At 40.8% G+C, this 26,179-nt stretch overlaps 1 protein-coding gene and 1 pseudogene across 2 annotated transcripts; one reads left to right on the top strand and one right to left on the bottom strand.

The window, feature by feature from the left end:
* Positions 1-259: 259 nt before the first annotated feature.
* Positions 260-14,891, bottom strand: LOC145481053 (uncharacterized). The gene is made up of 10 exons (XM_081459442.1): positions 13,190-14,891; positions 11,259-11,394; positions 10,464-10,544; positions 10,155-10,286; positions 9,633-9,723; positions 8,790-8,855; positions 7,920-8,024; positions 7,569-7,685; positions 7,302-7,342; positions 260-6,925 (listed from the first exon to the last, which is right to left on the bottom strand). The coding sequence occupies exons 2-10, from the start codon at positions 11,376-11,378 to the stop codon at positions 3,116-3,118; spliced, it is 4,563 nt and encodes a 1,520-aa protein (XP_081315568.1). The 5' UTR covers positions 11,379-11,394; positions 13,190-14,891; the 3' UTR covers positions 260-3,115.
* A 2,656-nt stretch (positions 14,892-17,547) lies between these two features.
* LOC145481054 (uncharacterized) lies at positions 17,548-25,072 on the top strand (annotated as a pseudogene). Its single transcript, XR_014048581.1, has 2 exons — positions 17,548-18,848; positions 20,363-25,072. The product of XR_014048581.1 is annotated as an uncharacterized LOC145481054 (transcript).
* The last annotated feature ends 1,107 nt before the right edge of the window (positions 25,073-26,179 follow it).

The raw sequence follows: 26,179 nt of genomic DNA, 5'->3' as shown, positions 1-26,179 counted from the left end.
CCGCGGGAAAAGCTTCCAATATATAAATTTTTTACGAACATACTGTGGCCAGATAATGAGCTACTTGTCAGAAATGCAAAATAATGGGATTTACCGACTTCGCTTTTGAGATAAAGCGCGAGGAATCAAAAAGTGTTTTTTTTTCCACTGTATTAAGCTAAATATATTAAAGAGGGGTCAACAAAGGCAACCTAGCTTGTCAAATATTTTTAAAAAGGGTCTTTTGCGTGATAATTTCAATTAATAAAACTTCAATTGATCATCACTTGAAGAGGCATTTGTAACCGTCGTCCAGCTGAACGAACAGCTCGAAGGGACAGAATTCGACATTTCATGGGGAAAAATATCAAACTGAGTGTTTTTTCTTTTTTCCCCTCATTTTCGAACGGACAACTTGGGGGAAAGGAATGAAAGAACGGCAAATCGTTATAGCAAATCTTCGATCAACACTGAACTTATCTTGTTTTGCCTTTTAATTCCTCCCAAGTTAACTGGCCTAAAAAGAGATTACTTTTCTTTAAAAGAAATGAATCCCGGAGAGGACGATCTAAAATTGCATCAATAAGGTTGAAAGCACGATGCGCTCGGCTACCAAACAACTTGAAGCATGCGCACGACTAACTTATACACTCGCCCCATCCACACTACACCGGAGAAATTTGAAAACGCAGCTTTATTTCTACGGTTAGGTCTACCGTCCACACTAATCCGTTACGAAAACGGAGCTTTTCGAAAAAGCTCTTCAAACCGGAGGAATTTCAAAACGCTGGTTTTGCGTTTCAGCGTGGAAGGAAAACATTTTCCGGAAAACGGAGATTTTTGAAAACGATGGCGTCACGATAATCATGAGATTTCTGTACGGGACCGGAAATGATCCCGGACCGGAAATGATCCCCATATTGGACCGCAAATGATCCCGATCAAAAAATAAGAATGGCATGGATTTATATCAGAGGAAGGTGAGAATATGTACAAAAATTATAAACTAAAAAACATGTTTTCTCATTTTACAAAAAAATATTCCACAGTTGCTGTTTTGTTCTTCGAAGGGTACAGATCGTTTTCACTGTCACGTAATAAAAAAATTAATAATAAATTGAAAACCAACCAATGGAAAAAAGCTAAGAAATTGTGATGTACGCTATAGAAGATAACTAAATAAGACACTTTCCAAGTTTTAGGCCTGTGCGTTTCCCCAAACTTCAGATATTCGTCGTAAATGCTTCCCAGAAATTTACAGAGCCCAGTAAGAAAACGCCTTGTTGGTGTACATCCGTGGTACACCAATATGGTGGCCGGAATATAGTGTAAACATCTGGAACTTACTTTGGCTTTCTAGGCGACTGATTGTCAGTACTAAAAAAACAAACATTTACACAACTACTTTCCCTAATGCTCTAACTTCTAAAAAGGCTCAAAATCATGAGATAAGTATATATTTTTCAACAAACTCGACTGTAGCCTTGTGTCACGCAACCTCCATAACCCTGAAATTCAAAATGCTCTGGTTTCCAAACGAAGCACGCTAATTGTAAACAGATATTAATATACCGCCTGTTATACCTGATGAGGATAAAAACACGTCACGTGAAGACGATCTATTGAATTAGAAGTCTTAGAAAAACACATACTTGTAAATATTCTCGAAATCGCGGTGGCGATAGTATCAAACATCTATCAAACAGCTAATTGTCAAAACGAAGCTCAAGCCTTGGCCTTGCTTGCATGGTCATGAAGCTGATCTTCATAACTATAGCTTGGAATTTTGGCTTCTTATAAGACTCAAATAGTCATTTCCGAGGAATTAAAGCCAAAATACGACCAAGGAAAAATTACAAAATAAATTTGTTCAAATTTCCAGTGCTGCACACCACGTGTTTTACAGAGTGATGAAGCGTTATAGGCTTGTGGGTCTACAGGTGACAGCGTCTTCTGTAATAGTTGCTTCATGGTTAGAGTTTAGTTTAAAACTTTAGACGAGTGGCGCTAATGGGTGATAAAATGTGATTTAACTATAACACCGAAATATCAATGTTTAACAAAGGAGGATATGTAGCGTAGGTTGCACTGATCATAATTTTACTGAGAATTGCAAAGAAATGCAAGCCAAGTCGCGTTTTGATGATTGAGTGGTGATATTCACAACATCGTAGTTAGAAACAAAATTTAGTCGAACGTATGAAAAAAAGAGCAAGTTGTAAGCCATTATAATTATAAGATGGCTTTAATAAAAACATCGGTATTAACGTAGGCCAATTCCCTATCCACACCTTCCCACCATCCATGCCATTCCTTATCTTTTTGTCGGGATCATTTACGGTCCCTATTGGGGATCATTTCCGGTCCGGGATCATTTGCGGTCCAATTTCGGGATCATTTGCGGTCCGGGATCATTTGCGGACCCGTACATTTCGCTAACCAACTTTTCCTCAAACGCAAATCCAAAATGACCGATTATTATTGCGTTTTCAAATTTCTCTGGTGTACTGCGGACGGGGTCTAAAAACACGTTCTCGAACTTTTCGTGAGTTTTCCGAAAATAGTGTTCGCTAAATCAACGGAGAGCATTGGGTTTGCATTGAGTAACTGTCAGTTCAGTGTTCAGCTGAAAATTGTTCTCCGAATTCAAGTTCCAACATCTCGTCACATAAACAATGTTTCGTTAGGCCGATGCCTCAGCAAGAGTCGTCTTTTGGCCTCAGATAATACTCTTGATCCAGGTACTCAAGCGCGGGACCATGCAGCCGAACTCGTGTGGTCGTCTTTGGAAGAATTCTCATTTCACATCGTTCGTGTTTTTTTCCCCTCATTTGCCTTCTTTGCATGAAAAAGGAAACCACTCGATTTTTAATCTTCGGGCGTGCGTTCCTGACATCCCTCTTATTAAGCGATATATTTAATAACATAAATTAAGAACCAGTTTCATTGCATACAGCTAAACTACGAACGATGTTGATGATTCCTTCCTTTCTAACAGACTTTCTCAGTCCTTCGCGGTTGTAGGTACGTAATTCCGACGCGAAGGAGCGTCTCAGAAATTTTTCGCTCTCCCGGCCAGCTCGGCTTTCGCAGCTCGACTTGTGGGCAGGTCTACACTCCTGAATGAATCTCCCATTCACCTGAAAAAATGCCTCAAGTCTTTTCTTGTTTTCCATTTTTCAGACGCCTTCACTGCCTTATAAGTTTCTGTTACCAGACACGGAAAGCGCTTAAGAAAAACAAACGTTTCCAGCAAAAGCTCTTTGTTTCTCTCGGATGAAAGACTGTAGACATGCGCATATGAATTTCTGATGAACCTAACTAGCTCAACAGCCGATTTAGTGTAGTAGTTCCTCCTCGAATATCCACTTGTAACATCGTCGTATATTTCCTTGATTACAGTGTCCCAACCATTAGTCACCCAGGCACGCTTTTTGGAGTAAAAACTTTCCAGCTTCTTTTCTACATCGCTCAATTGGCGGGTGAGTTTTTGCCTGGGCTCTTCGAATTCCAGTTGACTTCCCACTAATTTGAGGAATTCAACCTTCTTACGATCATCCCAAAAGAAAGGAAAATGCTGTAGGGAAGCCGCTGCCGGTCGTTTCTTTGACTCTGGTGAAAGCATGTTTTTGAGAAGATCAGAAGCTTCTGGTGAAAGAGAGGGACAGAAGCATCTTTTGTTCTTTAAAATATTCTTTTCTGTTTGTTGAGGATTTTTCATAAATGCCCCACCAGAAGTTAAGTTGAAGGGATGCTTCTTCTTCGACAGGACATAGTGGAAAAGGAGACCGCAGCTGAAAATATCAGAGGCTTCGCTATGGTTCTGAGGAGCCTTTCCCAAAAGTTCAGGGGCCATCCAACACCTTGTTCCAGCTTTGGAGTGCATCACAGACTGGCTTCCCCCTCTAGTTTTGGATGTCTGCAGGATCTTACTGAGCCCAAAAACACTAATTTTAACGGAAAAACTTGGATTCGTTTTATACAAAATGTTTTGTGGTTTCAAATCCCTGTGGAGAACACCTTTCTTATGTAAAAACGCTATGCCAGAGGCAACGCTTAGACAGATGGTAAACGCCTCCTCGCATTCTTGATCACAACGGAGATACGCATCTAAAGAACCTTCCATGAGTTCTACAACTATGTACTCAAAATTAGCATCACTAGTGCAAGTGATGTAATTGATCACCATAGGGCAATTCGATAACTCTTGCAAGCACCTGACCTCTCTTTCAAGCACAACACCTTTCTCCACTAAACGTACCTTTTCCAGGCGTTTTAGGGCTACTTCTCTGCCATCTTTGCCATTCACACCAGGAAAAACGACCGAAAATGAACCTTCTCCGATTGGATTCTCGTGGTGGTAATAATTTTCCACTTTCCGAAACTTCGTGCCCCGCACAACTTGGGACAAGACAGCATTATGCTTGACCGATCGCTGAAACCATTTTATTTTGCTGGGAATGTTTACCTTTTCGATGTCTTCATCAATAAGTTTCTGCAGGCACTCATTCCCATTGAGAAACGCCTTACATGAGTCTCCATTGACATCAAGTAACTTCACATCAGCATGGTACCTCCGGAAAAGACGAATGCAATTTTCAATGTGCTTGGAAGTCAAGAAGCCACTTCGTCCTGCCGTACGGCATATCTTATGCAATGGTGTTTCCTTACACTCGTTTTGAACATCAACGTCACATCCCTTTTGCAGCAAATACTCACAGATCGAAAGGGCACTTTCGTTGTCTTGAATGCACAGGATATGTAGAAGTGAGTCTCCTTTCAGATCTTTGTAACACCTTGCAGATTCGGCCAAGGTTCTATAACGGTCGTCTTCAAAAATTACCTTCAGGAGATTAAAAGCACTTTCAAAAAACTCTTCCTCTAAAAGGACTTTAAATGGGCATTTTCCGTCATTGCTTACGCACCAAGGATCCATTTGCAAAGCAAGGAAGTTCTTCCAATGATTTTCCTCGACGTCATCTCCAATTAGGGAACCTTCTCCAATGAACTTATGAAAGGGTGTTTCTCCATTAAGATCTTGCACATTTAACTCTGCGCCACTTTCCACCAAGACCTCCACCTGTCCCCAACACTGTGCAAGATGCAGTGGAGTTTTGCCTTTGTCATTTCTTGCATTGACAGCTCCTCCGCAGGAGATGATTTCCTTACCAATTGCAACTGCCTCGGCACTGACTGCCTCGCTCGGCAAGCTTGCCCATAGATGTAGGGCAGTGTTCCCCTCGGCATCTCTTGAGTTGATTTCAAATCCACTTTTCTGCAAGAAGTAGAGACCTTCACAAACCATGGCAAGACATTTTGGAGCCTGGACTGAGTCTCCGTCTTTCAAAAACTTGAAGAGCAAATGAAGGAGCGATCTGTCCATTTCGTCTTTGGCGTTTGCCCTTGCTTTAGCGTCCAAAAGAAGACGCCAGACTTCTATAGCTTGGGTCCCATTGTGAAGCGTAGACGTCGAGGGAAGTAAGTCATGACACATCACCTTGGAACAGAATTCACAAGACTGAAACTGCGATGACAAACTAAATAAAAGTGGAGTTTCACTACGATCATTTCTAGCGTTTGGGTTAGCATTGCTGCAGAGCAGGAAGTTAATGAATTCATTCCAGTTCTGTGGTGAGGCGCTCATAAGAGCTTTTTCTACCGCGTGGAAGAGGCCAGTACAACCTAACTGATCTTTTTCGTCAATTTTGGCTCCCTCTTGCATTAATAATGCCGCCATCTGTATACTTGGCATGGAAAACATGAGGTATGGATAACCACCAATTCTTCCGTTAGCTGGACACTGGGTTTCTTCCATCAAAATTTGCACTGCCTGGCGAATTACGTTCTCGTCCCAGCAAGGAAAAGCTAAAAGAACGCCTCGTTCCGTACACTCTGGCAATTTCTGCAAAAGACCTTCCAGAAGTTCCTTCTTAAAGACATTGTCGTTGTTTTCATAAAATGTTCGCAGAAGCGCCATCAGATTGCAAACTTGTGCTTTGTGTGAGTTCCTCACCTTCTGCAGTACATCTTTGTTAGATGTTAGAGCTTCTATAGGGTGGTCAAAATTCTTTAAACCACTTTTTGGCAGGATGAGAAGTTGAATCAGGCGTGAGGGACTTATGAACAGGTTGCTTTCGCTTCTAAACAGCTCTGCAATTTCAATGCGGTGCAGTACAATGGTCAACTCTAGCGAAGTTTGAAGAAAGTCATTGTAGATGTTGTTGCCATCACCAATTTCTTTGTATGCAAGCAGCTGTTTTACCATCTCTTTGTCCCCAAGGAGTGTAGCGGAATGCAGAGGAGACCAGCCATGACAATTAGTATAAGGTGAAATTGAATTGCTGGCCAGAAGTTCTCGGATTTTTGCAACAGCATCTGTACAGTTCAAAATAAACGAAGGATCTAGATAATCAATTACTTTAACCTTGGATTGGTAATTACTTATGTTCGTGAGATTGTTCCCGAACAAATCTACGCAGCCCGTTAAGTCCACATGGCGAAGTTCAGGACAAAACCAGCAAAGGATATCCAGTACTCCGAAACGCCACGTCGTCACCGTATCGTCACTGATGGTACTCCTTCTGAGAACGGCTGTGGAAACATTCCTTGCTTGCAAACACTCTGCAACTAGATCCTGACAAGATGTTATGCGTGTGTTCGAAAGATCAAGGTCACGGTGTTGTACTTCATGTGGAGAGATAGTAAAACCGGCCCCCACGACCAATTCAAGGTCCACCTGAAAAATTTTGGAGTCGTTATCAATGAACTCTTCGATGCCATGTGATCCGTATTCTGTTTCCTTGACAATGTCATGTAGAGTGCTGAAACTGCAACCTGTTCTTTCTTTAAATAAGTTCTCCATTTCTTCAACTGTCATCGACTGTTTACCGGAGGCTTTTAAGATATCCAACAACAGTTCGTCAAGTATGAAGAGAAAACTATTTTCCTGCAAGCAATTTACAAATACCAGAACAGTGTATAGACAATATATAGCGATATTTTATCAGCAAATGATGCATGTTCAGATTTGCTGAGTATTTAAGCCATACAGGGGATGTTTAAATTTTTTAAGCTGAATCAGAGTATTTTCGACGGGAAAGAACTTATTTTCGGGTAGAAGTTTCCGTCCAAAAACCTCAGAACCATCATTAACAACTGGATAACTGTTGAAATGTTGTCTGAAAGAAATTCAAGACAATTAAAGCCGATTGCTGCATTATAGACTCCACCCTTTGTATTCCAGCGATCTACTTTCCTGTAGAGCTCGCATTAAATAAATACTTTTCGCATCCACATATCGGATTAAATTTTACTGTACTTACTGCTGTATCTCGATCACCGGAAAAAAGCTCTTCCTGTTCTCCTGCAATTAACGATTAAAAGAATCACTTCAAATCTGTATTGTTTTGCAAATCGTGATTAAGATATTTTTTTCCAAAAGTAAGCGATTTATCTTGGAGGGGCATGATAGACGTTGAACTACCATAACGTCAGCACTTCTCACACCATGGCACCACAATGATAAGTTGCTTAACAACCAATTCAAAGAATTCCTCAGAGATTGGATTTCGATTAGGAAAGGTACATACCTGACACTTCCAATCCCATTTCCAATTCGTCGCACAAGTTTTCAAGATCAAATAGCTCATCATTTTCCACTTCAAAAAGTGAAGAGGAACTCTCTGAGTCATCATCTCTTGCAAGTCCTGTGTTAAAAAAAGTTTATGTCAGAGACAAAATTAGCAAAGCATATAATAAGTACTCTAATAGAAATCGGTAGCTTAATATCAATTGTTATAAGGCTGGCTCAGCACTTCTCGAACCATGCATGGCACCCAAGATGATGTAATGCCAACAACTTCTTCAATGAAACAATTCCCAGGAATAAGATTTCGATAAGAAAAGTGAATGTTCCCTGAATAAGGAATGATGAAGCCTACCTGAAACTTCCAATTCGTCGTAAGAGTTTTCATGAGCAGATGACTTATCACTTTCCAGCTCAAAAAGTGAAGAGGAACTCTGTACGTTATCACCTCCTCCGAGTACTGTGTTAACAAATAATATGTAAGACTTCCCTTATTTAAACAATTAAAGATATCTTTCTTTCAGAGATAATATTCACGGAGCATCAGTAATCTCTCACAAATTAGTAGCTTAATATCATGCATTGTTTTTAAAACTTCTTACCTATTTCTGATTGAAACCAATCAACATCCACTAAAAGCAGAATGTAGTACATTGATAGTAGAAAAGTATGAAGACATAGCTTCAGTCAATAAAAGTAACAACCGGGGAAGAGGTGGGGGGAGTTTTACAGCCAGGTACGTTTTCAGTGGTGTATCCAGACCTTGAGCTAAAGAGGGGGTTGGGGACGGTTTTGCTTTGCTTACCCTGCCGGCTTTTCTTCCTTCTGTGATTTTTTTTCTTTTTTTACCCAAAATAAAGGGAGGGCCGGGCCTTCGGGCCCCTCCCCTAGATCCGTCGCTGGTTTTAATAAGAGTTGAATCTTTCACAAGATCAGCAGGAGCATCCACTACATGCAGAGTAAAATTTCTTCTGGAAAAACGTCTTACGTTTATTGAAAAAGCATTCTATTCAACTGCATGGGCCTTCCTCATCGGCGGATTCATGGGAGAGTTCCGGGAGGAGGGAAGTCAGTTTCAGCGAAACGTTTCATCTGCAATCCGGGAACGTTTTTAATAACAATGGAATCTTTCAGGGATTAGATAATTGAAGAAACGGAAATCTATTACAAAACATAGGTCAACCGACATAGCTTAATATCATGGAGTGAGTTGCCAAACTGTTACCTGATTCCGATTGAAACCAATCAACTTGGTCCTCGACATCGGTGACCTCTTCTTCATCGCCATCCACTAAAGTAGAGGATAGTTACTTTTGTAAAACGTCTTACATTTTTTGGAGAAAATTAAGACATCTTATTTTTGGTGATTGTGCAGTGGCACACGAGGGTCTTTTACAACGAACTCAGTGGATGAATTCATGCGAAAGTTTCTTTTGTCAGGTAGACATTTTTGATAAATGTGGAAACTTTCAGAGATACAATTACGGAACCAACAGCAATCTATAAGAAACTAGGAGCTTTATGTTATGCATGAAATCACTTGTAGGACATTTTCACCAGATTTCTGAGTTGAGACCAATCAACTCGGCCCTCGCTCTTTGTGGCTTATTCTTCCTAACCGTCTACTAGAACAGAGGAGAATCGCTACTCAGGCAAAAAGGAAAGGCCTCACACTGGTTTTTGGCAGAATAGTACCACGACATATTTTTAATCAGTCGTTGTTCCACAGACCTTTCCAAGGTATCGTTTGCAACCAGAGTGGATCTATTTGAGTATGAGGGTTGGGGTGAAACTTTTAACCATTTATTACGAGACTCCTCCTGCATAGAAGCAAGTCTGAACGGGTTATGGGTAGAAATGTTTTGTCATCAACAGCGTTTGGGTGAAATAGATTAAATTCTCTTTGGCAGTACTTAGTGCTGGATCATCATGGTAGTCTTATTAAGCCGGCTACTAAGCCGACCAAATCACACCGGACCCATTGCATTCAGCGAATGACAAACTGCCAATCCATGTCCACTCATCCATTCCGCTGTAAGAAACCCAAATTGATTTTACTTTTACTCACTGTTTGGTTCGTCTTCGTCTTTGTCTCTTGAACTGCTTGCTGTCGGAGTATTTTCCTCTGACGTTCTGTTCTGACTTTCTTCGTTGACAAGCTACAATTGAACAGAAAAGGAAAACATAGCCTATAATAAGCTTAAGAAACAAAGCAAGGATTACAAAAGAATGGTCTGCATACGAGCCATAATCAACCCTGGATGGGATCCAAGTCCATCGCAGGGTTACCTCCAGCATTAAATTCGCCGGTACCCATTTATACACCTGGGTGGAGAGAGGCACTGTGATATTAAATTGTCTTACACAATGTCCCCGTCCAGGCCTTGAATCCGGATATGATTTCCCGCCCTTATTTTACTAGTCCATTTTAATGTCGACAAGCATGAAACAAAACCATTCAGGCACATGTACGGGTCCAGAGGTCAAAAGTACATACAAGTTTTGATCGCATATTAAAATAAGGTCTACGATATAAAAGTTAAAAAACTAAATAGAATAGCGCGCATAATTTCAATACAGGGCTACCTACAGCTGTACTGGCATCCGCATCGTCATCGTTTGCATTGCTAGCTTGCACGGTCTGCTTTTTCTTCTTTTTCTTCTTTTTCTTTTTACAGGAAGGTGCCTTTTCTACGACAGTGGTTTTTGCTGAGCCATTTTCCTTAAACAGACAAGTACCACGTGTAAGGTGAACCAACTCTGAGTCTGTGGCAGATCAATATATAAACTAACTGTATCTACACAGGCATGAATGAGTTTTGCATTGCAGCATTACATCTCCAATTAACTATTCACGCATGTGGTCTTAATTCGGTCTTATTTGTTTAAGTAACGATACCTCATCGTTTGCTTCTGTTGTAGGTAAGGGATGCTTCTCTTTACTGTGTTCAGATCGCATGTGTTCAGCCATTTTCTGATACTACATAAACATACAGAAAAGCATAGGCCGTAAGTAGGCTACTGGTATGAATATTAACTTTGCCAGTCACAAACACGTTGAGTCCCAGTGAAGACACTGCTGATACAAGCACGAATTACAAATCATTAAGAACCCTATAGATGAGTCTGTTAATCGGGCCTTTTGTACACCATTCACGTCTCCCTCGCCAACACCACCTTATCAAATTCAATCCCACACCCAAAGCAATTGGCAAAACATTCTGAGAGTCTTTCTCGCCATAATACGATAATACGAGAGCTGAGATTTCCATCTTGATTGTGTTGAAACTTTTTCTGTTCTTTTTTGTAGCCCAGATTAATTTTTTTTTGGGTAGAACTCTCCATTGCACGCAGATGTCTCGCTACTACACACATGAAGAAGCTGAAGCCTGTAGCGGAACGTAATGAGGAAACATGACAGTGGCGGATCCAGACCTTGAACCAAGAGGGGGGGGGGGAGTTTTGTTTTTCGTGCCCCTCAAGCTTTTCTTCCTTCTGTGATTTCCTCTTTTTTTTACCAAAGTAAGGGGGCGGGGGGGCCCTCCCCTAGATCCGCCACTGCATGAAAACGTATTGAGTGAATTGCAATTGATAATAAAGTACAAAAATACTAAATTGCCGAGTTATCCTGTCTAACTATGATGTTTTATCTTAAGTGACCCTGATAAATAGTTTTCAAACGATCAAGACCCACCTTAAAGGCGACAAATTTACAGTTGTCGCAGTGATAGTGATTTATTAGTTTTGCTCCCAGGGTGCATTCTTCGAATGGACAGTTAAGATAATGCTGCGGCTGCTTCTGTACGTTGCTCATTGTCGTGAAGCGTATTCTGTGGAAGCAGATGAATGCACCTCTAAATTATAAATAACAGGAAAAGGAAGCTAGCACCTCTTTCAAATCATCAAGTAAACTAGTTAACCTAACAACAGATCGTGCAAGTCTACTGAGGTATGGGTCACAATGGCTGCAGATTGGCGATATTGGCCTTAATCGTTCTTTGTATGTTTATGGACCGAGACGCTATCGAGGTCTATTGCACGCCAAAACATGGCTGGGAAAGTGGTCAAAGCAAAGGTCTATTAACTAAAATAACAAAATAACAACTTACAGATTCAAAATTTCACCAGGATGGCTTGAAAAACATCTACTTATTTCTTCCGAAAAATTTTTTTACATCCTGTTACAAAATCAAATTTGATTAACTGTAATCCATTTCCATCCTTGTAATCCTGTACCTCTTCCACAAAATATCTGTTACATATTGCTCTGTGGAATTGTTTTATAACATTCATGCCATGTTGCAGTATGACACGGAATTTAGGTAAGGAAACGTTCAGTAACTAGCTCGGACACTTGAAATCCTCTACATAGTTCTGCAATGACCGAATGATGGCAATGGTATCTAGAGAGTAAATAGTCCGGGGGGGGGGGACTCCCATATAAAAAGACGAGGGTGCTCGTCGGAAATTTTGAAAAGAACCCCTAAGAGGTACCAAGATCCTGTTTTGTGGGCGTGGTTTGAGATGTTTTTCACCCCTAAGGGGCACCGATTCTAATACAAAACACTACCTCCGGTCATAATGATTTCGGTTCAATAACCTAAAAGGAACCGCAAAAGCTCCTGGTGGGGGACCTTTTGAGGCTGAACACTCTAAGAAGTACCAAAACCGCTTTTTTTAACCCCTAAGAGGTGCGACAAGCACCCTCGCCCTTTTTACATGGGTTCCCCCGCCCGGAATGTTCTACCGTCACCGCGAAGCTTTGAAATTAAATTTGGCCCTCAAAAACGCCTTTTCAGTTCTTAACTATAGAGAAACGTTTTCGTTACAATTTCCATTGAATGTCATGGTAAATGAGCCGCTTCTAAGCGGGTAAATCCACGCATAAAGATGGCTCTATTACTGTACTTGAGAATGAACCGAATCTAACGCACCGCGGATTTTTGCGAACCATGTTATTGATTTCACTATTACGAGAGGTTGCGCCTTTCTACTTCCGGGTCTTGGTTCATTATCAGTCATAGCTGATTGCATCCTTTGCAGTGACAGGATCTGAAACCTCTATTTTGTTTCACTTGAGAATGAATTTACGATGTAAATAGTTTGGCCAGCTCGCGCCGAGGCTAAAATTTATTAACGAACCGGTTCTGGCTCGATTCGATCGATCGATCGACTCGACACAGTAGTAAAATTTGCAGCCACTTTATAGCTATATTATCTATATACAGACTTTACGAAAAACAGAACTGGTTTCACACAATCTTAGGAGTGCTCGATACAAATACAAGCAGAGCAAACCTTAAATACGAATTAAGTTAAAAACTACAGTTACTCGAGTTTCACACTTGAAGCGATCATCAGACTGATGATCGCTTTAAGTGTGAAACGCGAGTAACTGTAGTGTCTATCTTAATTCGTATGTACAGACTTAAATTGTCTATCGGGAAACTGACTAAAATTATGTCTGCCTCCCTATACTGGTCCAAAGAACCCACACAAATGAAATCACTGATCAAACCATATACTTCTAAATGTTCATTCTAGGCGTCGAGATTATAAAGATCTTTGGCAACATGTAAGAAACAAATTCAAGTTAATGAATCTTCAAGTTGATTACACACTTACCAGCACGACGGTTTCTTTCAAACTTGAAGAAATCTATCTTCTGATACATCCTTATAGAAAAACCTTTACAATTTTCGTTGATTTTCAGAAGAATTGTCATTTATCACTAATAATTCCGAGAACTCGGATTTCTTAGAATTTTAAAGGGCATGCGCTTTCAACCTTTGCGTGTTCAGATCGTGTGTCTCGAAAGACTCCGCCAAACGACTGGGCTCTAGGTCGTAATCACGCGATTTGTCACATGACCAGGTGCTCAAGATTCATTCACGCTTAAATTTGAGCGGGAATTTTAACACGAGCTAACGGATTTTCAGTTATCTTGATCTGAATTCAATTTTATAGGTCTTTTCTTTGCATAATAGTGTCAATATAGTGTGCAATTAACTTCTAACTGAAGACTGGAGGCGAGGGTCTTTTAGAAATACGCGTGCCGATTGCCATCCGCAGTGAAGCTTCCATCATTCACTGGGGACACTAGAAGGTAGGCACTGAAAGACTTTATTTCGTTGTGTTTTACAGATGAGTTCCCTTAATTTACGGAAAAATAAAAGCCGAAATTGAGGATGGCTTTGTCGCAAGCCAATTGTTTTCCTTAGGGCGCTTCCGCCCAAAGGGATTAATTGACAACCGCACGCGACACACTTCCTATTCACTGGCATTACTTATTTTGAGGGTATGTCGTATTGTACTTCAGTTTCTATCAATCTCGTAGCGGTCACATCGTTTTTCTACCTCGTGTAGTTTTTATCCCACCCACCCTCCCTGTTTTCTGTATTTCTTAGCGACAGGGTAGGCGGCAGAGGTTTATTTCTCAGTTTTATGTTCCATGATTTATCTCGTGGCTTCGGATGTGGAAATAAACTTCTATCTTAGCTTGGCGCAGTGCCAAACACAAACGGTGTTGTTTATGTGTTATTGGCGGGGACAATTGCGGACTAAATAAGGAGAGCGAGAGCCAAGTTGGCCGTGGTGACTGTCAATCTTCATTTCGTGCTGCTCGATCTACTGTAAAGTGTTGTTTTAATATTATATATATAAGCTTAACTAAATGCATTTTAGAAGCTTCATGTTATTGAGCTGTCTCTATCACTTTGCCCCCACTACCATTTAGATTGTTGGGATTCGAGGCTGCTCTCAAGGTGATAGAGGTGATACCATAACGGAGAAAGGTGAGTCAAATATTAGTTCTATAGATATTCTCGTGTATCCTAGAACCCGGGGAGGGGGGATACTCCCAGAAAAATTGGGTGGGGGTGTGCAGCCCGCTTAACAAAACCCTTACCCTTCTTATGACCCAAATCTGTGATATTCCCTACCCTATTTATGACCTGACCAAAAATTTGAAACCTTATTTATGACCTGACCATTAAATCCAAACCCTGCTTCAGACCTGAGTTATAATTATTCCCTAGTTCAGACCAATGTTAAATTACCATAAAGATAGTTTGTGAAGGGCTTTTGTTGATTTTCTTTTCGATAGTGATGAAAAAGTGGCTTCTTCTTAAAACCATTAACCCATATTTGGCCTAGAGTGTAAAAACCATACCCTGTTTATGACCAAAATGGCCAAAATCAGCTAAAATTGATACCCTATTTATGACCAAAATGGCTGAAAAGCCATACCCTTTGGGGCTGCACATACTTATATAGCCCATATAAGGGAGTAACCCCCCGGACCTAGAACATCAATATTTATGACTCTGCAATCTTGACTGGGTTTCTTTTTCTTTCACCATTTGTCTGGCCATGTAGCGAAATCCGTTGATACTGCTGCAAAAGGCACCTCAGTTTGCGACATTCGCAATTTTGGTAGATTTTATGCCCAGGGGGGAGGGACTCTCCTATACGGGCTATATAGGTATGTGCTGCCTCAAAGGGTGTGGTTTTTCAGCCGTTTTAGTCATAAACAGGGTATTGACTTTGTCAATTATGGTCATAACCAGGGCATGGTTTTTACAAGTTCTACTCTGTATATGGGTATGTTTTTAAGAAGAAGCTACTTTGCCATCATTATCGAAAGCCCTTCACAAATTATGGTTAAGGGACAATTTAACATTGGTCTAAACTAGGGAACTTATCATAAGGCCTGTCTGAAAGAGGGTTTTTACAATAACTGTCTAATTTCTCGCATGCTGATTGGCTCATTTTTATCATCAATAAGAGTACAGATGGATAAAATTTTAATTTATGCAACCTTTCAAGCTCAACTTTCAGCTGTCAAACTGTCAACTTTTTAACCAATGAGATTTTATGGACTTTTTTAAGAAGCCAATCAAAAAGCGAGAAAAGCTTTTGACAATGTTCCCATCATTTTGAATAAAATTCACTTATCTTTGTTTACCACAAGTTTACGGCATCTTTTCACCCCATTTATTCCTGGCATTTGACCATTTTCAGGTCTTGTTATTGTAAAAAAACAAACTGAAGTCACTTAGTTTTTTGTGCATCTGTCGTCTTATTGATGATAAAGTTCATCATAACATGGTCAAAGTTTACTGCAAAATTAATTGCCTGTGGCTCGTGGTTCCACGGCCACTTTGACAAAGTTATGATGCAATTTATCATCAGTAAGAGGACAGACACAAAAAAAACTCACGTCAATTTGTTAAATTGATTTAAATTTTAATTTGATTTTGCTTGATTTAAGGGTCAGCTCATAAACGGGGTATCAAATTTTTGGTCAGATCATAAATAGTGTAGGGAAAATCACAGATTTTGTTCATAAATAGGGTAAGGGTTTTGGGAAGCAAGCTGCACACCCCCACCCAATTTTTCTGGGAGTACCCCCTTGGGATTTTATGGGCGCTTGAATGCTGTTGGGGTACCCCTCCACCTATATACGTCTGTGAAATGTCTCAGCTGTCTTGAATTTGGTAAACTATATTTTTGCTGTTTTGGTCAAGGTGTGACTGTCAAACTTGTTTTTTTGCTAAGTTTAAAGTCTTCTTTCCAGCAGTGTCCTTAGACAGGTCTATATTAAATTTAGACCTGATTATTTGTTTGGAAAGTTTTAACAATACCTCTAGAGCACTGTTTTACCATTGACAACACAAGATTAGTTTGAACAACCTGTGTATTTGAAAATATTTATTTAACAACCCTTGTCTGTTGTGATAAATGGCCTAACTGTTCAGTTGAGGACCATCCTACTATTCTCTGGGTTTGTTTGACCAACTGCTAATAACATATATTTAAACTGTGAATTACAAGTAAATTATGGCTGACTCTTAAAAGCCATCTGCTTTCAATTATATATACAATTTTGAAGTTCAACCAAATGATAAAATTATATACTGCCGAGAGCCTCCACCAGTTGAGAATGATTTTATGCAAATTGTCTCATGTATATGCAAATCATGTAAATTTCAATTCAATGTGGAACACAGTGGATTTTCTTATTCATTTATTCATTTATTTATTTATTTGTTATCCCAGGGTGCCCAATCCATGATTGGAAAAACATTTTATCAATCAATTGTTATCAATTAAGAAAATTACTTAATTGGTATTGATAGGTATTGGTCAATTGATGATCAACACATGGTCACACATTAAAAGCCATTCACTGATCGCTATTACTTGGCAAAACAGTCACACCCAGACTTCTTGACACAAAGCATATACATGTACCATGTTGCACAGTCACTCTTACCACTGTACAGATGTTTGTAGCCTGGCCGTAACTATTTTTACCATGTTGATTGAAGTAGAACTCTCTGCAAAGGATACCATCTTTGCCATTTCAAAGTAAATGTTGGTGAGTGGTTCACTGCTCATAACAAAATGTGAGAATGAAAATGCGTTTACAGTGACCAGCAAATGTGGCTAGCTTGGCCACCTTCAGTTTGAACTTGTGGATCCTCTCTGCCCACTACACACAAAAATTTCAGTGTTGGTCAAACCTGGGCAAAACTAGAGAGACATGTTTGTTATCTCCACCTCACATTCCCATATTCCAGCCAATCGATACCAATTACAATAGGCCATCAATTACCATTGGAAATCCATGACATTCGATAAAAGGTCACACAAATCCCCTTCATTGATTGATTATTTATTATCAATATCAATTGATTTGTTGATATCAATAGGTATTGATTGCTATATCGATTGTCATCGATCATTGACTTGATTGACTGATTGACTGTAATATCTGCATGATTTTTGCGTGTACGTCTTAATTTATTTTCTTGTTTATTGTCACATGGGATGGAGAAAATGAATTTTGAATATCAAACTGAAGTCCATTATTTTGTGTAGGGTAATAAAATTGTTATAAACTTCTTAATCATTAAATAATTAAAAAAACTGATCTGTGTAGTGTTTTACACAGTCCTTAACATATTTAACATCTGATTACAAAGATCAATTAGTCAGAAACTAATTTAACTAATTAATTAGAGATATTCACATTTTTGTATTATGCAGATGGAAGGTGATGACGTTGTAGGTGGTTCCACTAAAACAGCACAACACTCAATCGGGAATAACTCTAGAAATATTAAAGCAGTGTTCTTCAAACTTGACACCAGCAATGTACATCACAAAACAAACAGAATGACACCTACTACGTTGTTGCCATGGCAACACTCTTGGCTCCAGTCTCTTTCTGTGAAAAACCAAATATCCCCATTTGCAACCTTTTAAAGTGGGACAGAGGGTCTTGCTCAGAACACACATGGTTACCATATTGTCTTAACTCTTCCCATCAGATTGTTGCGAGTGGATGATCCTTGTTTCAGATAAATCTGGGAATTTTAGTGTTAATTAACACAGAACCAGCGGCACAACTGTTGTCATGGCAACAGCATGACGGATGTCATTATGTTTCTTTTGTGATGTACATTTCTGGTGCCAAGTTTTAAGAACACTGCTTTAATATTTCTAGAGTTATTCTCGATTGAGTGTTGTGCTGTTTAAGTGGAACCACCTATGACATCATAATACAAAAACCTGAATATCTCTAAAACGAAAAAATATATTTGAAAAAGGAAAATGCCATTCTTCTTTACTTTGAAAAGCCTTTGAAATAAGCAGCAATTCTTTTTTACTTCATAGGCACTTGCATATGAAAGGGGTGGAGATGCTCGTCATCTCGCTTAGGGGTGTAAATTTCAGATTTTGGTCTCACTTGGGTGTTCTGGGCAAAACGCCATCATATGTAGCCCATATGTAGCCCACATGTAGCCCATATGTAGCAGTGAAGGTCTCGTTTAGGGTTTCACGCGAAGAAATATAAGAATATATATTTAATGTATTAAATATGGTCTCTTTTAGGGGTCAAAAAATCCTGGGCCATGCCATGATTGGTCTCCCTCAGGGGTTTAATTCAAAATTTCCGACGAGCATCCCCACTGTTCATGTGCAAAGTCCCCCCCGGAATCCAATCTCTATTTAACAGTCTGTATTTTACTGGCATTATCGGACAATCTAGTCCATAATTTTAGCGTGTGTTAGTCTAACAGTCTAACAGTTTAACAGTCTAATTCAATAATAACAGTAGGTGAGCGCTTACGAATTGGACATCTTGCGTTGCAGAGCTGTTGAGGCTTTTTTCCCCACCCTGGAAAGATTGGAATAAGCAATAGAACCCGAAAGAAGGAAGAAGGACCCGGAGTGGCGCTCGCGTTCACTGGGAAAAGTGCAGGACACCAACAAGGTAAATCAACAGTTTTTACACGTTTTGTTAGCCTCTTCCAGGAGTTCAGTTGGTTGGGGCGCAGCGTGAAAAACGTCGCGCGAAAAAAAAAAAAAAAAAAAAACAGCAAGAGGAAGCGAAAGAATGCCTGTGGGCAAACTAAATTCCTTCCGCCCACTTATAGACCGTCTACAGGGACCCGTAACATGACTGCCGGTTGTGGTTTCAGTTGTCAACCTTATTTTGAATGCAAGTTAGCAACATGTTCGCGGAATATTAGCCAATATTTCAAACTTTGTCCCTCAAAAGCCAATACTAGAGACTTCAAAACATATCAAGTCACAGAGGTGTCAAATTCTGCGAAGCCAGAGGTCGAGAGACCGAAAACAGAACGGCAAATGTACAGATGTCACAAACCGTACATTATGGCTGTGAGAGCTAGACAAACCACCATGATCGTGGAGATCGCGACATCTTTTACATTCATCAAAGATATTGCTCGTGGAAAGAGTTGAAAGATTAAACTCTTTCCAGGAAACCAGTGGGAAGGATTGCAAAGATATCTTTGCCATTGACCATATTTTTCATGCAATACTTTCTTCGCAAAGACATTCCACATGGTGTAACTCTTTTAGAGCGTTGTTTATCACTGATTTGAACACGCGTCACTAGTTGAAAGATCTCTGACCGCCGCCATATCGCATTTCTCATCTGTGTCAGTAACACTGGAGTGGTGACAAAACCTGTCAAAATTGACCAATCAGAGGGTGTACCAGATCCTGGCATACCGGAACGACATTTTGTTAAGGTTGCCCACGGGCGTTCTTTCCCTTCCTCTCGCCACGCTTTTTTAATTTTTTTGCGTGCCGTTTTTTGCGTTGCACCCCAGCTAACTGAACGCCTTGAAGAGGCTAATGTTCTGTTTAATTTTAAGAGTGATTAGGCAATTTAAGAATGCACAACGAAAGATGTACAGGATGTGCACATTTTACAATGCCCCACATCCGGGCTGACCTGTCAGAAGATACCCTACCTTGTGACGAGAAAAGGTGCCATAAGCTCGAAAAATGCCCGGGGCGATGAAGGTGCTTGACCCTTGATGTCATCTTAAAGTTCGTCATTTTGGTACATCACACCTGAGCGAGATCATCCCATAATATACAGTATATGACTCTCTTCTCTGATTGTTTTTCCCTTGAGTTTTCTATTTAGTTTTTTGCATTTTGGAAATGTCAATCTATCAGATTAACTGTAACCCTGTATTTAAGAATCGTGAGATCTGCCAACAATCTGTCTTTCTTCTCTCTATGCAACCCCTCCCGCTTCTCCTTGTTTTGTTCTCGACTCAATTTGTATGTGCCCAAAATATGCAGGAACGCTACTCATTCTCTCTCATTTGTTTAGCGTACAGTTAGCGTTGCGCATGAAACCCCAAACTGAGTCTCACCGTTGACAAGACCTCACAATACAGTAATGCCAGGAGCAACAGCTTTTTTCTTATTATTTTAAAATTCCATCTTTTGGCAACATTGCAGAGGTGTAAATGGAGGAAAACATCCCCAACACAAGGACTTTTTCCTCAAGGGATGGAAGTACATGCAACAGACCCCGTATGATGAGCGAAATTGAACAACTTCTTGTTCACATCGTAACGACGACTGGCGGTGGAGGAAAGCTTCATTTGGAACTGGTGGACCGCATTGTTCAACATCTAACGGGTCGTAAATTGTCGGCCTTGGTAGATGATGCTGAAGAAGAGGTAAATATACTGGAGTATATAAACAGCAACCTTCCTCCAGACAGTCCGTTGGTGGTGAATATTGAAGAAGAAAGTCTTCATCTCAGGTGCGAGTCGTCAACACTTGACTGCAGCGCAGAATTGGGAGGTTCGTTGGTTCAGGTTAAAAATCAAATTATGGTATCTCGGGATATCACAGAACTCGACCTCTCAAGACGTTCTTTTTCGTCTAAGACTGAGCTCCGTGAAGTCTGCGAATGTGCAAGAATGCTAAAGAAGCTGATCGTACGAGATATCCAAATCGTGGTTTGTAGCGAGGAAACACCTCTACATTCGTCACTAATAGAGAGGATCAAGTGGTTTTGTCCTTCTCTGGAAGAAGTTGATGTCACTGGTTGTTCTCAGTCTGTCCTGGATGTGCTTTTTCAAACAAGGAGAAATCCTAGTGGGCGTACATTTGGTGTCAATGTTGTAGACTTATTGTCCAATAAACCCGAAGCTAAGGAGCTTCTCATGCCACCACCAATTACCAGTGATGTTTCAGACGTTGCCAACAGAATAAAAGTACTCGTTCAGGAAGGTCTTCCAGCTAACATTAGCTACGACGGCTGGTCTCTCCTCCATACAGCCTCAATTATTGGAGATGCAGACCTCGTGAGATGGCTATTGGATGAAAGTGGCTGTCATAAATACCATACATTGAATTCCCGAAGCCTAACAGCTTTACATGTGGCTATACGGTGTCACAATGCGCCAATTGTAAAACAACTGCTTCACGAAACAGATCATGTTGACCCAGCGAAGCTTGTGGACCTGTGTTTCCTGTCCCAGTTACTGCCAAACGAGGAGCATGATGTTTTACACACGAATCATTCCAGTGACTGTAATCCATTACAAGTTGTGCAGTTGTTTATTGAAAACAGCCCTTTGGATTACAACGCTTCTCTTGTCGTTGAATTCATTAAAGGATTTCGAAGAACAGTGCCAAGAGAACTGAGAGAAAAGACGTGCTGGACGGAAGAATCCATATCTGAGATATTCAACGCTTTGGTTTCATCGGGAGTTTCGCCTGATATTCCCATTAAAGATATTGGTGGTAAGACCCCACTGATGTGCGCTGTGTCAAGCTCGGTGCTGGTAGAGACGTTATTGAATCTTGGATCGAACATCCATGCAGTTGACGAAATGGGTAACACAGCGTTGTTTTACGCCGTAACCGAAGCTACGGTGGAAACAGAAGATAATCACTTTCAGTCTTCAAAAACTCTTATTGAATCTAGTGCTGATGTAAACTTCAAAAACAAATATGGAGAGACACCACTTCTCTACGACGCATCCAATGGTAAACCATGGTCCGAAGAACGCAATTTAAAAATCTGGGATCTGCTTGTCCAATCGGGAGCTGACATCGCTGCAAAGAACAAAGAACGAAGATCTTTGATGCATCTCGTAATAGATCGCACCAAACGTTATCTGGAGAATTGTCCAAAATCCAATCCCGTCCAAGAAACCTGGGCGTTATCCCAAACTGCTGTTGCCCATTGCATTCAACAAATCAAGTTTGTTTTCAAACAAAACAGTAAGCTTGCGATGTCAAGAGACAGTATGGGTAACACGCCCCTCCATCTGCTGGCAGATCATAACTCCTCTTGCACGGATGAAATGTTGAGCATTGCAGAAGCTCTTATCGACACTGGCAGAGAGGTGAAAGTGGCCAACGATCAAGGGAGAACTCCGTTACATTTAGCCACATCGTGGAGCATGGCCGAATTTCTTTTGAAGAAAGGAGCCAAACCTAATGTAACTGATGACGCGGGCTACACTCCCATGCTGTGCAGGGCGAAAGAGACCAACGTTGAACAAACGCTCAGCAAGTGGTCAGAAGGCGTGAAGTTTGGGATGGACCCGTGGGTGGAAAATAACGATAGCCAAAACGTCTTCCAAGTCTTGATGGAGAGAGGTAAATTCCATGATTTGAAAACTGTGATCGACGCAAGCATTAACAACGACAGAGAATCTATTCTTACAACTGACAGTAAGGGTAACAGCCTTTTACACAGTTTGTGTAATCACAACGACTCTAGGGTGATTCCATTGATTGATGTTCTACTTAAACGCGGTGCTTTGGTGAATGGACAGAATATGAATGGTGACACCGCCCTTCATATTACCTGTAGGAGAATAGTTAGTCTACCCCAGCGAAAGAGCGACAATTGTGTGCTTCGAAAAGCTGTTTCCAAGCTTCTTGCTTATGGAGCAGACTGTAACTTAACAGACAGAAGAAAGGTTACAGCAAAAAACATTGCTCGGCTGGACAAGAAGTTATGGAAGGCCCTTGGTAGAGATGTACGCCAACAAGAGCCACAACCTATTTACCCATGGAAGGAGCAATCGCAAAACCATCATGGGCTGCTGTCTGCCGCTGCCAGGGGACAGAACTGCCAGAAAATTTGGAACTACAGCTACAATCTTCAGCCAATTGGCTCGGGTTCATTTAGTAACGTATTCGCAGGAATTAATGTCGAGGACGGTCGAGAGGTCGCCCTGAAAAGAACTGACCCGTACCGATTGAAAACTCGGCAAGACGATAGAGAAGTAAGCAGTCTTCTCGAGCTGGCAGATTGTCCTCATGTTGTGAGGTACATCCATTTTAAAAGAGAGGTTGATTTCACTTGAATCGTTTTAGAACTGATGGAGGGTACGTTGGACGACCTTCTACTTCAGGGAATCGCTCAAGATGTATTTCCAACGCTTTGCATGGATCTCCTGCAGGGAGTCGCGTATCTCCACCGCCACAAAATCTTGCACCGAGATCTCAAGCCCAGCAATGTCCTGTACTCAGGTGTACCCAAGCCATGTCTCAAGATTGCTGACTTTGGACTCAGCAAAAAGCTCGGCGCTGTCCAGGGATCAAGTGTTCTCCACAGCAATGCTGGCTCCAGATTCTGGATGGCCCCTGAGCTGCTGTTGTCAACGGGACACTTACAGCACACCTATGCTTCCGATGTGTTTGCTTGCGGTCTCATAATCCATTACATGCTGGCTGAGAGGCGTCACCCATTTCAAGGAAGTACCTCTCATGGCTGCCTTTCAATTGCTGATTGGAATGCGGTTGAGGCTAACATCTTAACCGGTAGCAAAACGCTGGGTCCAGATCTTTCTGATGAAGGTAAGGACGTACTGGCACGTTTACTAAGTCATGACAGCAAGGACCGGCCAAAGGCATCAGACGTTCTGAAGCGTCCTTTCTTTTGGTCCCAGGACAAAAAGGTTCGGTTCGTTCGTGCAGTGGCTAATCAAAGTGAAATTGGCACTTTTGGGGCATGGGGAACTACGCCTTCTCCAGTAGAGTGGGAAATCGAAACCAACTTGGCGTCTTTGTTCCATCCTAGATGGGATTCCCTTTTTCCAGCCTTGTAGGCCGAAATGACATTAAGCTCAAAAGGACGCCCCTATAACACATCATCAGGTGTACATCTTGTGAGATTCATCCGGAATGCCTATGCCCACGTTTCAGATCGATCCCGACCGACCAGTTTTCAGAAACTCCTTCTGGAAGATCGGATCTTCTTTAACAAATTGCCGAGTCTTTTTATGGTGATCTTTAAGGCCGTGGAAAACGGTAACTGGCAAACATCTCGAGAAGAGATTAAATCCGTCATAAATTCAGATGACTAGATTCTTTGTAGCGTCACGGGGAAGTTTGGCTTACAGAGACCGAGTTCATTAAACAATTAAACAGTTGTGTACATTCAGTGAAGGGGAATGCTCAGTAACAGTCTTCATGTCCACTGCCACTAAACTTCTATAACGGGATTTTAAGAACTCTCTGATCAAGCAACCCAGAATTGATTGATGATATAATGATGGTGGTTGTTGCTAACGGTCTTCACGTCTTCTTGAAAGCCTGTAACAATACTTGTGTGACGTGCGTTACGTTACAGCCTCATCTTCAAACACGAGGGGAGGTACGAAGTTGAATTTGTTGTAGTCGTCTCACGGAATATGGCAAATATCACCTCGACCTTGCTATATAGTGGCACTGTAATGGAGGAAACGTCGAACAGTGACTTTTGCCCTAGTTGTTTTCCCTTCAGACCATCAGGAACAGCGCCTTACGTTGAACAGTGTACTGCAGTGTGCTCGACCAAGTGTTTACTTTGAATGTTCACTGACGCTGAATCAGTTTATCTGTCTGTGAAACTCCCCTTATCCCTCAATGTGCTGCTTGACCTTCTCAAGTTGTGAAGTATGCCTTCCGACGACGAGGCTTCAGCTTCTTTAACTCCAGCTTTGCTGAGAACAGCTCATGTGACCCAGCAGAGGGGAAGCGTTCCCTGTCAGGCTGCATACTAACGAAACCGGCCAAATTGAAGGACTACATCCTAACCTGAACAGTTTTGCTCTAGTTTGTGATCAAAGGCTCCATACCAGATCTATCATAGACTGAAACACCATTTTAGTTTGTACTCAAAAACATACTTTTCATTAATATTTGACATTAACAGATGGCTATAGTGGAAGTCTTTTTTTGTTTTTTCCCTTTGTTACTACTTGTTCATCAACTTGTGTTTCTAGTTTTTATTTCAAAAATTGGAGAGCATTTAGTTGCGGCTTGTTACGTGTTTATGTTTTACACCAAGTCTTCTCAAACTTGTTACATGTATTAAACATGCAATGATGAAATAGTGTTACTGTCGCCTCTATTAAAATCTTGGCTTTAGTCTTGAATTATAAATGCCCAAACAAATGCGTTTTTAATCGTTTATGTGGCTTTCTTGTGATTTTCTTGAATTTCACAGTTCAACGAATCCAGCGGGATACAAATTTTAAACGCGAAAAAGGTAGGATTTGAACAAGCAGTTTCGTTCGACAAAACAATCCGTGAACGAAAGAAATATTTATGGAAGGTCATTGTGTAGCAAGGGAAAAGGAAAACTAGGAAAAGTAGAACGGCAGACAGCAAAAGTATTTTGCATTGTGATTTTGAGGTTTCCTCGCGTGCCCTGGTCGTTATTGTGATTCGTTAGTACACAATTCACCTGTCAAAATCAAATCAAAGTGTTCATATTTTTTTGACTCGCGCAGTAAAGTACGGTTACTTTATCGTGGCCGTCTAACATTTTTCTGACCCTTTAGACAATTATGGTTATGGGAAGGTGAATTTCTTGAAACCATCTGGGTCCAGCCGAAGACTCAGATTTTTTAAAACTTTTTTTCGATCTTGCGATCATGAAAATTTCGAACTTCTCCATTGGGTTGGGAGAAACAAGAATGCGTGTAATAGAAGTCTTATTCGACTTTGTTGCCACACATCGGGTAGCCACCGCTTCATGAAAAAAACAAAAACAAAAACCAACAACAACAAAAAAAGAAACAAATTAGCGATTCGACATTGCGATCCCTGTCGTTTTATGAACGTTATGTTGCATTTCTAGCCCATCCTTGTTCTATGAGCAAGAATGGAACAATTTTGTCAAATCGCTCCCGAACCTTACATAGGCAGTATGGAAATAAAACAGTTGTCACCGAGAGCAGACCATGAGACTTAAATTGATAGATTCTTCTCTATATCATCCTCGAAATTCATCTAATTCGGATGCCTCAGTAGCGT

The sequence above is a fragment of the Orbicella franksi genome, chromosome 3, assembly GCF_964199315.1.
Source record: "Orbicella franksi chromosome 3, jaOrbFran1.1, whole genome shotgun sequence".
NCBI classification, from domain to species: Eukaryota; Metazoa; Cnidaria; class Anthozoa; order Scleractinia; family Merulinidae; genus Orbicella; species Orbicella franksi.
The sequence above is the reverse complement of the archived record's forward strand: the minus strand, read 5'-3'. Positions and strand labels throughout refer to the sequence as shown.

Excerpts from the sequence above, each read along its gene's own strand:
- LOC145481053 (XM_081459442.1), bottom strand. The coding sequence starts at position 11,378 with ATGAGCAACGTACAGAAGCAGCCGCAGCATTATCTTAACTGTCCATTC. Across the intron at positions 10,287-10,463 it reads CAACAGAAGCAAACGATGAG|GAAAATGGCTCAGCAAAAAC; the intron begins GTATCGTTACTT and ends TGTCTGTTTAAG. Across the intron at positions 6,926-7,301 it reads CCGGTGATCGAGATACAGCA|GAAAATAGTTTTCTCTTCAT; the intron begins GTAAGTACAGTA and ends AATTGCTTGCAG.